Consider the following 15,369-nt stretch of genomic DNA (forward strand, 5'->3'; position numbering starts at 1 on the left):
ACTTACTGGTGGTAGGACCTCTTTTAAATCCGCACGGGTAGGTACCACCACGCCCCCTCTTTCTGCCGTGAAGCAGTAATGCGTTTCGGTTTGAAGGGTGGGGCAGCCGTTGTAACTATACTGAGACCTTAGAACTTATATCTCAAGGTGGGTGGCGCATTTACGTTGTAGATGTATATGGGCTCCAGTAACCACTTAACACCAGGTGGGCTGTGAGCTCTTCCACCCATCTAAGTAATAAAAAAAATCCAGATTAAATTAGTTCTCAATATCGCCTATCAATAATAGGATCCCTAAGATATATAACATAAAAAATATTGAATTTAATTAGCCTTTTATAGATTTTGTTTACAGTATAATAAATAATCCTCAATTCCTGCAAATCCGCTTCGATACGTTTGGATTTTGATCGTCGTATGCAGAACCCAAATAAGCATGGAACATTTTTTATTACCGTATATTGAGAGACGACATAGTACATCTAGTGGTTAGTAGTTATTGGTGCCCAAAGAAACTAGAGCGTGATTGGCACCAACCTGCCTTGAGATCCGAGTTTTTTTTTGCATAATTGGGTGAGAGAGTTCACAGCCCTCCTGATATTAAAGTAGGTTTCGAAGCCCCTAGACATCATATAGTGAATGTTGCTTGACACATGAGGTCTCATTCTCAAAGTACCTATCCCACTCTCCAACAGGACGCGCTACTGTTTCGCGACAGTAAGCCATTCGTGAATTACACATGTTAAGCACTTATTTCCTTAGAAAAATTGGCACTCACCTGCGAATTTGTGCACCGGCTTATCTTGCCACGATGAATTCAAATACCAAGTCTTTAGTTTTTTATGTCTTATGCTGTCCTGTTCTACATAAAATTAAAATGTGGCAACATAAATTAATCTGTAATTACCTGATTATCAGAACTTAAAGTTAATATTAATTAATGTGAATGTGAAAGTCGTGGTGAGAATCCGTACAAACCAAACGAAACCAATGAGGAATATGTAATAGTCGAACCTTAAAATACCTTAAACCTTAAAAATATAAGAGAAAATTGAACTCACCACAAAAAAGACTTATAATCAAAACCGTTATTACGCTAATACATTGCATTACTATTAAATGAAAATGCTGATCAACAATTGCTGAAAGGTTGTTGATTGATATAATCGAAAACAAAAAATTCCAATCAGCTGAGCGTTTTCATAAGAATTTTATTTTCAAAACAGTCAAACAAAAGAAAGTGCTACGCTAAGAGCCAATTCTAGTTTATATCATGATTGGACGATCTAAATTATAATACAATTGCAAAGTAACTAGAACGAACGGCCGGACATCTTTTTTCGCAATCCAGAAAAATATCACTATTGACTTTTCATTTTACTGAAAGTTTAAATATTCAATGGCCGCTGATGCATTATTGACATTGTTAAAAGCCATATTCCGCAAGCCTTTTATACATCTGTATAACGTAATAGCTATAGTTGTCAATAGAATCGACACGAATGTGTGCACGGTTATTACAAGTACCGCATAAAATCAATGAATATATCAACAGTGATATGATATCAAGCTTACATGCGAAGGATAATGACACAACAGCACTAATATAATATTATGACATATACGTTATACAGCCTGGTCAAAAATCGTATTTATATTATTAGTATAAAATTTTTATTATAGTATTAAATATTATTTTAATGTGTATCAAATAATATCGGAATTGTTTTCAATTAATTGATTAACATGAAGGCTCCAACGAAGGTAGCTTTTAGGAAACCGGATTTCTCGGGGTTGTGTTTAAATAAATTGAAATCGCTTTAGTTCACCGATTCTCGGTCTATCTGCCTCAATACTAGTCGCAAACTGTTGTGTGCAACGAAAAAGGATCTTAGTTATTCACTTTTTAAATTCTGACACTCGATTCGGAGATATTATTTTAAAAGAATCGGTGATATAAAAGGATTTTAATTTATTTAAACACTACAAACCCCGAGAAGTCCGGTTTCCTAAAAGCTTCCTTCGTTGGAGCCTTCATGTTAATCAAATAATTGAAAACAATTCCGATATTATTTAATACACATTAAAATAATGCTATCTTCCGGACGAATTGAGAAAAATTCACTGCCATTCTAAATTTGGTGGCCCATAGAAGTATATATCCCAGTCCATTCCGCCTATATATTCTGTAGGGATGTACCACTCGTAGTAGAAATATTTAAAACGATTTTGTGAGTGACAGTACGTTATTCTAGGCACACATATTTGAAATGGGTATGAGGTACTTCTAAAGGTGTCTTCTTGGTTCGCTACTGCTCTTAAAATAATACACGTTGGTATTCTCAATACTTCAATCCACCCCTGAAATAAATATATTTAATTACTTCTTAATTATTTAATTACTTTTTTTTAATCATATTCGTTCAACTAATTTATTTCATTACAATTAAATAGGCTTTGAACTGCATTGCTCAACTTTTTTTGTTAAAGTTCACATACCCTCATAATTATTTTTCCAAGTACCTCGATGTGATCCAAGTGAACGTGCGTATAAAATATTTGATTTACTCGCTTGCAGTCACCATAAATATATTGACTGTGAACATGTTCTAAAGACAAAAATATATTTATGTATAGCTGCCAATTACGGTGTTTCACATTCATTTTAATTAAATATACTATTGAACGAAAACATCTAGGGTTAGATAAGCCAACGATTATTTTTTGTGACGTGTGGAAGTTTTTACCATTATTTTAGGATAATGGGCTTAAGGATCGTGCATGGAATAAGCGGTATCGACCTTTTTGTACAGGATTCATTGGTAGCGATATAATATTGGATTAATACCAAACACGTGGAACTTTTACAACATCACCCTACTATCGGCTAAGCCAATTTTGGACACACATATCTATCTTCTATTCTATCTTTACCTAATTCTTCTAATTTAAGTTTATTTTAGTGCAATTCCATTCTATGTAATCGGATTTTGTTTATTTCAATATGATTTTAGTAGAATTACAGAGTTTCGTATTTTTCGACTTTAATTGCCTGACCTGATTAATTGTCAATACGTTCGGGACGGCAGGCATGGTATATTGGAGTCGACCTGATTAAAATTTCAATTGCTAAATGGATGAAATGAGACTGTGAGGAGACAGAACTCAACCGAGGCAGGCAGAGGCAAGGAGACGGGTCCAGTGCAAGCCGTGTTCCTGGCGCCAACTGCACACTTCCAAATATCCAAATCGACGCTACATCAAACCAACATAAAAACCCTTTTTTTAGTTACACACAATAATACAATTATACATTCAACTTACTTTGTTCTTTTTCAGAGCTTGTCAGCACTAGATCCGATATTGAAGTAAAGAATTGCCAACAAAAACTATAACTTGCTGGAATGAAAACAATGAAAATAGAAAGTATAAAATATAATGTAAGCTATTTTCAATGAAACGTTACAAAGTAGAATTTGTACCTAAATGAAAAAATAATGTGATTTGAATTAAAAACTTCATTTTAAAAAGAGGTGGCTTAATTTTCTCAGGGTTTTTTGTCGTTGAATTTTGCCATCCGAATCAAGTAAGACTGAAATGTGATGTTGTATTTTCTCAGTTTTTATAAGAAGTTGGTGATTCACGATAAAATTGTGTGCACATTGACTCACAAATTGATATTAAACATTGCTAGCTATATATTGTTATAAAAACGTCAACATTCTTTCAACATCATTAAACTATCGATACTCATGTTTCCTTAGACTTTTCTTCAATTATCATTACAAGTAATCAACTGGATGTTTTTATTTATTTATTTAATTGGTATAAATTAAAAATAATAATTCTAGTAGGTACTAATTTTTTTGAGTTAAGAAAGATAGTAAAGACATTGAAGTTGATAATCATTACGACAAACATGAGTGCAATTCTTGAACCACAAATTAAATTAGATGATGCCCTAAGTATACCTAAAAAATTGTGGCCTATCTAACAAAACCATGTTTTAATTATAAGCTTTCCAACACTCTGTAGGGTTAAATGCGTTCAACACACGTAAGCCTATAATATTCAGTAAAAGTTTTTTTCCAATCACAGTCGGATACGAATCGTGATTGATGCTGGAGCTTGTTTTGTTGCATTATTTCCTATATTTCGTGTAGATAATGAACTTTGTTTTCATAATACTGATTTTAGGATGGACATTTATGACTACTGTACAGGTAATTGAATTTTTAATTATTTCTCAATTGATTTTTACTGTGTGAATTCCTAAGTAATGTGACGGGTTACAGGACTGTCCTGAAGAAATTTCGCATAGTGGAATTAGCGTCAAATGGAAACAAAGTTCTTGGGCTAATCATATAGAATCTGATCCGCAATGCTACCGAAACCAAAATCTAATCACAAGAAACTGTACAGATAACGTTTGGAAGCCGCCATTAGAAGCTGTCGAACCTTGTCTCAAGGTCGTAAAGAATTTTGACGTATTTTCTTGTCCTCCTGGATATCACAAAATATCAGAAAAGAACAATGACTATTGTTATCAAATTGGCCGACCATCACAATGGGAATATCCTTGCTTTAGCAGTGGAGCGGCATCGGTCATCACAGATTTATCAGAACTCGAATTAAATTCTTTACTGCAGTCCCTGGTTTCAATGAATATATCTAGATATTTTTGGCTACCCGGAAAAAGACACAAACTTTTTAATCCAGCTGTTTGGAACATCCCAGGTCCAAACTGGGGTCGACGTGTGAAGTCTAACAGCTACTTGCGTTACAGGACGATATTTTTAAAAAATTGCCTCTTACTTGATGTTCAAAAGCGAGTGATCATCACAGAAACCTGTAGTAACATTTACCCTAGTTTGTGTTTCTATATTAACGAATTTTATCATCCGTCTAAATGTCCTGACGGATATTATGCACTTAGATTTCAACTTGATAACGGCACTTGCTTCGGAATTGAAAGCTCAGATTCGATAAATGGTTGGACTTTTGCCGAATTCATAACCGCCAAATGTAAAAATCCAATGAACGTTTCTTCATTGAATGCTTTGAGTAGATTCATGTTCAAAAAAATTGCTGAACTTTCTAAATTACCAAACGAAATTTGGTGCTGGTTAAAATTTACCAGTTACTATATGGCTAGCAAAAATAATACTTTCTTGGAAGACTTAGAAGAACATAATTTAGAAGGTATAATAGATAATGCCGGAACTTTAGGATTAATGAATAAATCACGGCACCTGTCTTGTATGGCATGTGAAACTCAAGTTGTTTATTTAGAAACAGAGTTGATGTTTGAATATAATACAGTCGATAACAATCTTTACCTCACTATATATTATCCTTCAGGTTTATGGAAATATAATAAGACCGATAAAGGTGTTCAGTGTTTTTCCGATGCCAATGGATTTGTGGGTGTCATAAATGTACGTGAACTTGATTTATTTCAATCAAAACAAATAATTTCTGAATCTATAGCTTCTAACAAAGTAATTAACGGTAGTGCAGTAGAAAAAGTAATTTATGTAATAAATCTAGTCACAGATAGATCTGCTCAGTATTGGTGCGAAGGGCACACAACAAATTTCACATTGCTTTCCACGAACAAAATTGTCGTTAATCCAAGAGGCAATGATGTTCACGTATTTTCTGTTACTGTTGAATACTTAATAATGAATGAAATTGAAGACGAAACTGATCTGAATAGTGTAATTCTGTTACTAACTACTGTATTTAACGCAAACAAAGTACTACTAATGGATATTTTAGAATATAATAAAGATAGCATTTTAATATTATTTCATATTCACGTAGTCCTTGAAGATGCTCACAAAGACTACGGACTAAACATAATAGAAAAAATGAATTTTATAAAAAATCAAGCTAATTTGCATTTGCCCCAACATAATTTAACATTGTTCAACATATCGAGTTCGTTGTATTGTCTACCGACCACCTCTAATGACACCATAATGCTTGATTGGGATTTGACATCAATAGGTCAAATTTCAGCACCAAAACAGTTTTGTTTGCAGAGCAATGGCTTACCAGTTAAGCGGCGCTGTCTTGGATCTTATTTGTATGGAAGCAATTGGGGTAGTATTGATGGGATATGCGATACAGCATACAAACCTTCTACAACAACACAATTTTTATACAACTTTTTAAAGGGACAGGAACCCACTTATACTTCTCGTTTTATCACGGATGGGCTAAATTTTGTTCTGAACGACACAGATATCATAATACCAGCAGATATATACTACCTATCCATGTCACTACGACAAGTTTTACAAATTTCTCATGAACAAGAAATCCTTATCGATATGGGAGACATTGAAAATATAGTGTGGGCGATGGATAGAATGATGACATTGGATTGTGAGTACTTGCGCTTAGCACAAACGCTCAATTCGACTAATGTTATATTAAGTTCGGTAAATTATATTATTGAAAATATTGCGTACAACAATCTGACATCACATCGGAACATTTTAGAAAACGAAAACTATCAAATTGCTGTAAAGCCGAATTTTTTAGTACAAATATCGTTCCCAGTACTGAATAACATAACTGGAATAGCTCTTTCTAAAAACACAGAGTCAGATTCTTTTAATGACATGAAAATTATACCGCTTTATAAAAACACTACACTAGACTACGTGCAATCCATTGAAAACCTGGAAGTCGCTACTTGGGTACCAGAAAACGTGATAAATACTTTGATACCTAATTCTAATGGAAGCGTTCAAAATTATACCAATAAGAAAGACATCAACATTATCCTGAGCTTATTTCATACTGACGCTGTATTTCCGGAAGTAAACTTCAAAGAACATGCCATAAATAGCCGCATTGTAGGTGTCACTATACCAGGATTTATTTCAAACTTAGAATACCCGGTACCCCTTATATTCAGAGAATTCAATGAAAGCAGTTCGAACAAATTTTGTGGATACTGGGATTTTAAGCCACACGGACCTTTCAATAATAATCCTGGGGCGTGGAAAAATGAAGGATGCTACTTAATAAGGTCTGAAGACAAATTAACTGTTTGTGAATGCTATCATCTTACACATTTCGGTCAACTTCTTCATATTTCAGACTACAATTTTCCTAGTAATAATAAAATTCACAAAAGGGCATTAAACATTATCACTTTGATTGGTTGCTTCCTTTCGTTAGGAGGCATAGCCGGTATTTGGATCACGGCCCTAATTTTCGGTAATTGGCGTAAAAAACCTGGTACGAAGGTACTTTTACAGCTGTCGACTTCTATCGCTTTTCCATTGCTTTTCATGGTAGTTTATGATTTGGATAACACGATATTTATTACAGAAAACGATGAACATTTCGTTGACGAAGATTATAGAACTGTTTGTACTGTATTGGGTGCTATACTACATTACTCTATTCTTAGTAGTTTCTTGTGGATGCTAATTGCGGCTGTTCTTCAGTTCGTGCGTTATGTCAGAGTGCTAGGTATACGCAGATCTCCAACGTTCATGATAAAAATAAGTATAGCTGGTTGGGGTGTGCCAATAATACCGGTTGCAATAACACTCATTATCGACCCATCAAATTACATACCTGCTCCGTCCCAAACTAGAGAGATTTGCTATCCTCAAGACTTTGCTTTAGTATTTGGTATTATAATGCCCGTTGGTGTAATACTGATTATAAACGTTATCCTTTTTATACTAGTACTTCACGCTATATCGAGAAACTCTGATGAAGGCACGAAGAATATGGACATGGACCTTGTAGGAGCCCAATTGAGATTATCAGTATTTTTATTTTTCTTGTTGGGTTTGACATGGGTATTTGGCGTCTTATCATTCTCGAAAAATTTACTTTGGTCTTATTTGTTTTGTTTGACTTCTACATTGCAAGGTTTTGTTTTATTTATTTACTTTATTATTTGTGATCCAGTTACTAGAAAAATGTGGGTCGCACTAGTCAAATCACCAGCGAGCCGAGGTAATACTAGAAACAGTATCACAAGTCTAAGCGTGACTTAAAATCTTATAGTATTTATTTTAAACCACATTAAAATGTAGCAGCTATTAAAATACTATTATGAAAATGCGAGATTTCTTGTAATTTGAAAAGAACTGTACTTTCATTAAGTTTATTGAAATTTCTATCTTCAAGCTTTTAATAGTATATATTATATAACAAACGTGTAGTATGTAAGCAAATGATCGACAAATTGTTGTTGAAATTCTAATCCTTTTTAAGCTGTACAATTATTCTACTTTATAAAACTTCCAGGATCCTTTTTATATCTTTAAAAATAAACATGTCATATATTTATTAGTTTCTAAAACTAATATTATGTTAATAAACAAAAACTATCTAATTTTTATATTTTAATTATTTTAGTTTTTTATAATTTTTAATCAATAAATTATAAATATAATTAATGCTTCCAATAAATTAATTTTCAAGTGTTTGTTGTTTCACTGTAAATAGCTACAACGAAAATACAGGATACCGAATTCTAAACAAAGATTAAGTCAATTCAATTCGTAAATTAAACATTAGACTGTCACAACTTTCAAGAAACAAAGTCAAATATAAAGTGCGATTAAATTATATATAAAAAAAAACATTACTTAATTTGAATTTTTTTTTATTAAGAAACACAAATTAAAAATGTATTTTACATTTATTTTTTTGTCTTTAATCGGTAAGTTTATTTTTTTCAAATTTGAAACTAGGTACTTACTAATTAAGTAAGACCCCACGGAGAGCTGAACTAGCGGTCGTCGATGCCCCCAAAGGTTGGTCATCCGAATTCCGCAAGGGCACTGGCTTTCACGCTCAGCCGTCTGCCTGTTTTATCTTCTTGTTTTTCGCCCTGTATACGCTAAAAGGAGCGGGGAGACGGTCGAGCCTTGTGGGACTCCGGCCAAGATTTGACATGGGAGAAATGGGGTTCCATCTTATCGATACCGTACCATCGCGCCTTCGGATTTTGCAAGATAGTGCACCACACACGATGGTCCATAGGCTGGCCAGTACCTGCACTATGCCTCCAGTAACCCAAGCCAAGGACATCGTAACGTGAATGTTGCCAGCCATCTTAGACATGCGATTAAAATATCAATTGTACTGTTTCATCCTTGAAATCGAAAATAATGCCTACTTCACAGTAGAAATAGGCATTGCGCCGTGTAGGTAGGTAGTAGGTACACAATACAGTGTTTTACCACCAATAAGAAGTTAAAAGGTCAAACCACAAAATATATGTCTTTAGTTTAACGACAACACAAAATGTGTTCACCGACTGTAAGCCCTGTTTTTTTTTTATGTTTTGTACATTGCAAACAATATTCAACACATTCTCAATAGAATCGCAGATTTTATAAACGTCATTGTTTTAGAAGACAAGTGTAATAATTTTGATAATTTTCATATCAACGTTTTAAAAGTCAGCAATTCCGTCTCATGGAGGGCTGTTCCTGCGAATCAGGCATCGTACGCAATGCGGAGTTCTTATACCGGTCTCGATGAAAGAAAATCTAAAGACACCAAAGAAAAGGCGGTTATACCTGATGAAAATTTACCTAGAAGTAAGGAAACATATTCGTGCGTATTTAAACAAGATCACAAATAGTTGTGCCAAATAAATTTTATACGTTGTGGGTACTAGTCGACGGACGAGCTCCACAGCCCACCTGGTGTTAAGCGGTTACTGGAACCCATAGACATTTACAACGTAAATGCGCCATCCACCTTGAGATGTAAGTTCTAAGATCTCAATATAGTTACAATGGCTGCCCCACCCTTCAAGCCGAAATGCATTACTGATTCACGGCAGAAATAGGCAGAGTGGTGGTACCTACCCGTGCGGACTCATAAGAGGTCCTACCACTAGTAAAACTGTTAACACTGCGATTCCATAAAGATCATTTTGGTGTAGACACAATAACAATTACGTTCATATATATGTATATTGGTATGATTTTTTTTTTTTTTTTTATGATTGAAAGTTTACTGGTGGCCCGAAAGCCTTTCCAGTTTCACCAGGACAGGTGGGCGAGCAAAGGCTCAGCCAAGAGGGGTGGGATTTGCTAACAACTGCCCGAGCGCCTCCGAAGGAGACCTAACAACTCAAGAGCAATTGTTTCGCGAATGAATCTACTACCGGATCGGAATCGCGACCCGCTGAGAAGATCCGGCGAGAAACTCAGCGGGCTGATGCATGGGTTAGGTTGCACGTCGACCTCTTTGTCGAGTTCGACGAGTACGGTTACCGGGGTCCCTAAGCCTGCCCCTAGTATTAGAGCTGAAGGCATCTAATGCAAAGGTTATTGGATCTGATGGATCCGTAAGGACGTGTCTAGGGCGTCGACGGTGACTGGCTCCTGCATGATCAGGATTCGGGGAGTAGTCAGCGGCGGCAACGATAAGGCGATTATCATGACGCATAGCCTTATCGAAGTATCGTTCCGACGCTGACTTCATGTATTTCCGAATTGATTCGAGGCCCAGATCGTCGTGTAGGTCAACGTTCCTCACGAACCACGGAGCCCCGACAGCTAACCTGCAAAAGCGGGATTGTAGGGATTGGAGGGTGTCTATGTGTGTGCGGGCCGCGTGAGCGAACACCACACTCGCGTAAGTCATGACGGGCCTTATGCAAGTTTTGTAAAGTGTCACCTTGTTCCGAAGGGACATTTTACTCCGCTTACAGATCATGGGGTAGAGTCTACCGAGAATAAACGCGGCACGGTCACGGACTGATTTTATATGCGGGCGGAATGTCATCGATGCATCCAGGGTAACGCCCAGGTACTTGACCTTCCTGGCCCAGGGTATGGGTTGTCTAAAGAGAGTAATCGGGGGTGTGAGATTCCTCCTCCTAATACGGGAGGAAATCCGTGTGGAGCTTCCCCTCTGAAATAGCACCGCAGTACTTTTCGCTGGGTTGATGTCTATGCGCCATTTTCGGAACCACTGTCCTAGGGCTAGGGCTGCGCTCTGAAGCTTCTTCGCGATTAGGGACTTATTTCTACTAGAATAGTAAACAGTCGTGTCGTCGGCGAATAAAGCTAAATGGGTCGGCGGCGACCGGGGAATATCGTTGACGAATAAGCTAAATAGGAGGGGTGAGAGGACAGAGCCTTGCGGGACTCCAGCTGTGAGAGGTCGTGGGGAGGAGCGGGTTCCCTCGACTCGATATCGAAAAGAGCGGTTCGACAAGAAGTCCCGTATGATGAGCACGAGACTATCCGGCACGCCCATGTTGAATAGTTTGAAAATCAAACCATTGTGCCAGACTTTGTCGAACGCTTTTGCGACGTCGAAGAAGAGAGCTCCCGTGTATAACGGTTTTGGTCGATTAAGCCCCACAAGAATGTGCTCCGTGAGGCGGAGCACCTGTTGAACGCATGAGTGATTTGTACGGAATCCGAATTGTTCATCGATGAGAATGCCCTTGGATGAGACGAAGTCTCTGAGGCGTTTGTAGAGCAGACGCTCATACAGTTTGCCTAGAGACATGAGGAGGCTAATCGGGCGGTAGCTCGTCGGATGATTTTTTGGTTTACCGGGTTTATGTATGCCGATAACGTCCGCTTCTTTCCACACCGCGGGAAAGATACAGTTCGCCATAGCGGCATTGAAAATAGATGCCAACATCACGATGAGTTGGACGGGTAGAAGTTTAATAACGCGGTTAGATATACCGTCGGAACCGGGAGCCTTGCGAGGACGTAGGTCTTTGATCAAGTCTTTAACTTCTATCGGGGTGACGGGTGGTAACGCATCCGAGGGTGGCAAGGAGGCTCTGCGTTCTACCTCACTGTCTACTAATTCTACATGAACAGGGTCCACGGATTGAGTGCTGGGCGTGCACTGGGTTTGCAATGTATCGGCCAGCAGCTCTGCTTTTTCGTCATCATCGAACGCCGCGAGTCGGCCTGAGGGGCCTACGAGGGGGGGCATAGTTACTACCGTATCTGATTTGAGAGTACGAGCTAAGCGGTAGTAAGACCTTTGGGAGGGCGCGAGTCCTTCTAAGAAATCAGACCATCTGGCATCTCGGACTTCGGCGATGCGAGACTTTACGTCGCGTTGTAGAGCACGCATTCGAATACGATTTTCCGCGGTAGGATACCTGTCGTAGGCGCGTATCGAGGCGTTCTTAGCTCTAAGGAGCTCCCTAATATCGTCGGACAATTTGAAGCGGTGAAGGAAGTCCTCCGCTATAACTTGTTTCGTTGACCTATCTAATGTCGAGGTGATGTGTGACGTTAAGATGTCTATGGCTTCAGCGGTATCCTGAGGAGACGGGATAGAGTCCGGGTTAAACGGGAGCGATGGTGGATCAGATTCAGCCAGGCTGATGCCCAGCGTATGCCAATCCACCACAGTCCTCGTGACGGGAACGGAATCGGGTGGTCTGAATCTAACTCTGAAACTACTTCGATCGAGTGTAAGCGCAGAGTTACGTTTTTTAATAACGCTATGTCGAGTATATCCGGGCGATGCGCGATATTTAGCGGGTAGTGAGTCGGGGTTAGCGGAGCGACGATATCGAAGGCGAGATCATCGACTAACGCGTCAAGCCGCCTGCCATTCGGGGTTGTGGTGTGTGAGTTCCACCTGATGTGTTTACAATTTAGGTCGCCCGCCAGAATGACAGAGCTCCCCATACCGAGCAGCGCCTCGATATCACTGCTTAGAACGATCTTATCCGGTGGAAGATAAACGGACGCGATAACGATCGGCGCGTGTCCCGTCAGTGAGATTCGGCACACTGATGCTTCGATATTAACGAGCGCGGGAGGATCGAGCGGGACGCAATGCAGGGCTCTTCTATAGTAAATGACGGTACCACCACCACGGACAGAGAGCCTGTCGTTCCTGACCATGTTATAGTTCGCGATTTTAGGGTCACGGCGCGCGGGCTTAAGTAGGGTCTCCTGCACTAAAAAGATATCAATTTGATGATCACGCAAAAAGTCAGAAACCTGATCACGTTGATTTGCGAGACCGTAAGCGTTAAAAAATCCTATCGTTACGGATAGGGGCTTTATTCTACTTATATACGCCATTGATTACCGGCGGAGTGAGGGGAGGACGTACGTATTTAATGACGCGTATACGTCGGCGTATTCCTGCACAACGGCGATAAAGTGTTGTGCAGTGGAGGCAGCGCGAATGGCGTCGCCCAAAGCGTTAACGCGCTCAAAGTTGATCGACTGAAAGAAGTCGATCGCTAAAGCGAGATTTTCGGACGCGGTCGGAGGGCAAGTCGCGGGAGAGGGACGAGTCGCGGGGGCGGGACGAATCGCGGAGGAGGGAGTTGTAGCCGTGTTCGTGTACGGCAGCGGTTTTGCCCAGGCCGAGACACTGGGCACCGCCGCCGGAACGAACGCTGGCTTAGCCTGCGACGCAGAGGGTGCCGAGGCTTTGATGTCTGGGCCGGAAGCTCGGAGGCGGTTTTGGCGGGCGACGCGGCGATTTATTTTAGGGGCTCGGGGGCAACCACGATAATTCGCGGGGTGACCCTGTGTTCGACACAGGACGCAGCTAGGCGGTTCCGTCGCGGTTTTTTGGTCGCGAGCGCAGAGGGCCGTGGCGTGATCGCCCAAACACTTAACACATCGGGGGCGCGCGTGACAGTTACGGGAAGAGTGCCCGTACAATTGACAGTTATGGCACTGGCTAGGAGTGCCTTTTTTATGGGGGGCTTCGATGGCGATACCGGAGAGCCTACAGACGGTCTGTGTGTTGAAGGTTTTCTTACCCTCGGGGGTAGGCTGGAGGGTGACTAGAACCATATTATATGGCTCCCTACCGCGACCGGTGTGCATACGGTGCACAGAATTCACTGGAAAGCCCTGTTCTAACAGATCGGCCTTGACGAGCTCTACATCTAACTCTTTAGGGATTCCGCGTATTACAACGCGGAGTTCGCGCTCCTCCTGGAGCGTATAAGTATGGAAACTTATACGTTCCTTACGGAGGTAAGAAGAGAGGGCCCTATGGTCGTCGGGTGTTTGAACCTTAATTTGAATGCCGTTCGCGAGGTTGCGGGCATTCGTGAAATTTATATTTTTGGCCTTAAGGGCCAGGCAAACTCGATCCCAAGCTGCCTTCTCCTGAAGGATAACCGGGGGAGGGGTCTGGGTTTTATTTTGTGCCACCGGACGCGGCGACGGAGTGGCACGGGCTGGGGGCGCAACGGGAGTCTGAGGGCGGGGGCGCGACGCGTTCACGGCTTTGCTAATTTTAGCGGCCGCGGGAGCTCGAGACTCCGCGGCACGCTTCTTACCCTTCTGTACCAGGGTGAATCCATCCGTCGATGAGGCGGGGGCGAGGTCGACCTCCATGTCCGAGTCAGAGTCGGAGCACGAGGAGGCGGGTGCAGGCGACCTACGAGCAAGTGTAGGTGTTTTAGAGGGCGCGACGGAGGCCGCGGATGATCGCTCAGCTGAAACGATGGTCACGGCGGACGACGGAGCAGCTTTTCTCGCCAGTATAGGCGACACGGGAGCGGCGGGCACGACAGAGGCTGCGGTGCTTAATGCAGAAGCTCTGCACGCAGGTACAGGCGACGCAGGAGCAGCGAGCGCGGCGGAGTCCTCGAGAGGGCTCGCAGTGTGATTGGCCTTGAAGGCCAGAAACTCCGAGGCGAGCTGTGGGTGGCGAAGTCGGAGGAATTCCGCGAATACAGCGTCCATGATCGCTGAGTACCCAGGTGGGGCGGCCCCGGGTCTTGAAAACACTCGCCTTGCGGCGAGGCCCCAACTTCTCGGACCTGAGCGGTTCTATTGAACACAGGTGGCAATGCGGCGCGATTACTACAGTACAAAGAAAAAGCACAACAAAACAGAAATTACAAAAAGAAACAAAACAAATAAATACTTGCAGGAAACCACTTTGTCGGCAAATGTTCCACGAACACAAAAATAACTAAAACAAAACAAATAAAAGCTTCCAGGAAACACACTTGGTCGGCAGATGTATCACGAACACAGGCCGCGCGAACAATGGCCGGGCTAACAAAAGCCGGGCGAACAAAGACCGGGCGATCGAGTGGACGATGAGCACGTCCGCACGTGACGGGTGCCTCTATCGGAATGATATTGGTATGATGCGGTGTAGTCTGCCTAATCATAACAGGGTCTGGCCTGGGTTCCCACTCAGGGACGGCCTCTTTGTTAAAAGTGTTTAGCGTCTGGTTATTTTCAAAATTCTAACTCGAAATTGTACAAGTTTCCAAATAACCGAATAGAACGAAAATGTAAACAAGAGATAAAACATAAATGCGTGTTCTCTAAAAAAATCTTGGGGGAAAAATCTTCCGTATATTTCACGTGATCAAGTTAATTGTGAACTT

General features: G+C 40.8%; 1 protein-coding gene and 1 long non-coding RNA gene across 2 annotated transcripts; one reads left to right on the top strand and one right to left on the bottom strand.

The window, feature by feature from the left end:
• Positions 1-1,185: 1,185 nt before the first annotated feature.
• On the bottom strand, positions 1,186-3,485 carry LOC110385900 (uncharacterized). The gene is made up of 3 exons (XR_009973100.1): positions 3,324-3,485; positions 2,499-2,608; positions 1,186-2,360 (listed from the first exon to the last, which is right to left on the bottom strand). It is a non-coding gene; the product is annotated as an uncharacterized LOC110385900 (long non-coding RNA).
• A 98-nt stretch (positions 3,486-3,583) lies between these two features.
• LOC105842183 (uncharacterized) lies at positions 3,584-8,462 on the top strand. Its single transcript, XM_038011337.2, has 2 exons — positions 3,584-4,222; positions 4,295-8,462. The coding sequence occupies exons 1-2, from the start codon at positions 4,166-4,168 to the stop codon at positions 8,030-8,032; spliced, it is 3,795 nt and encodes a 1,264-aa protein (XP_037867265.1). The 5' UTR covers positions 3,584-4,165; the 3' UTR covers positions 8,033-8,462.
• The last annotated feature ends 6,907 nt before the right edge of the window (positions 8,463-15,369 follow it).

Source organism: Bombyx mori, chromosome 5, assembly GCF_030269925.1.
Source record: "Bombyx mori chromosome 5, ASM3026992v2".
In the NCBI taxonomy this organism is placed as follows: domain Eukaryota; kingdom Metazoa; phylum Arthropoda; class Insecta; order Lepidoptera; family Bombycidae; genus Bombyx; species Bombyx mori.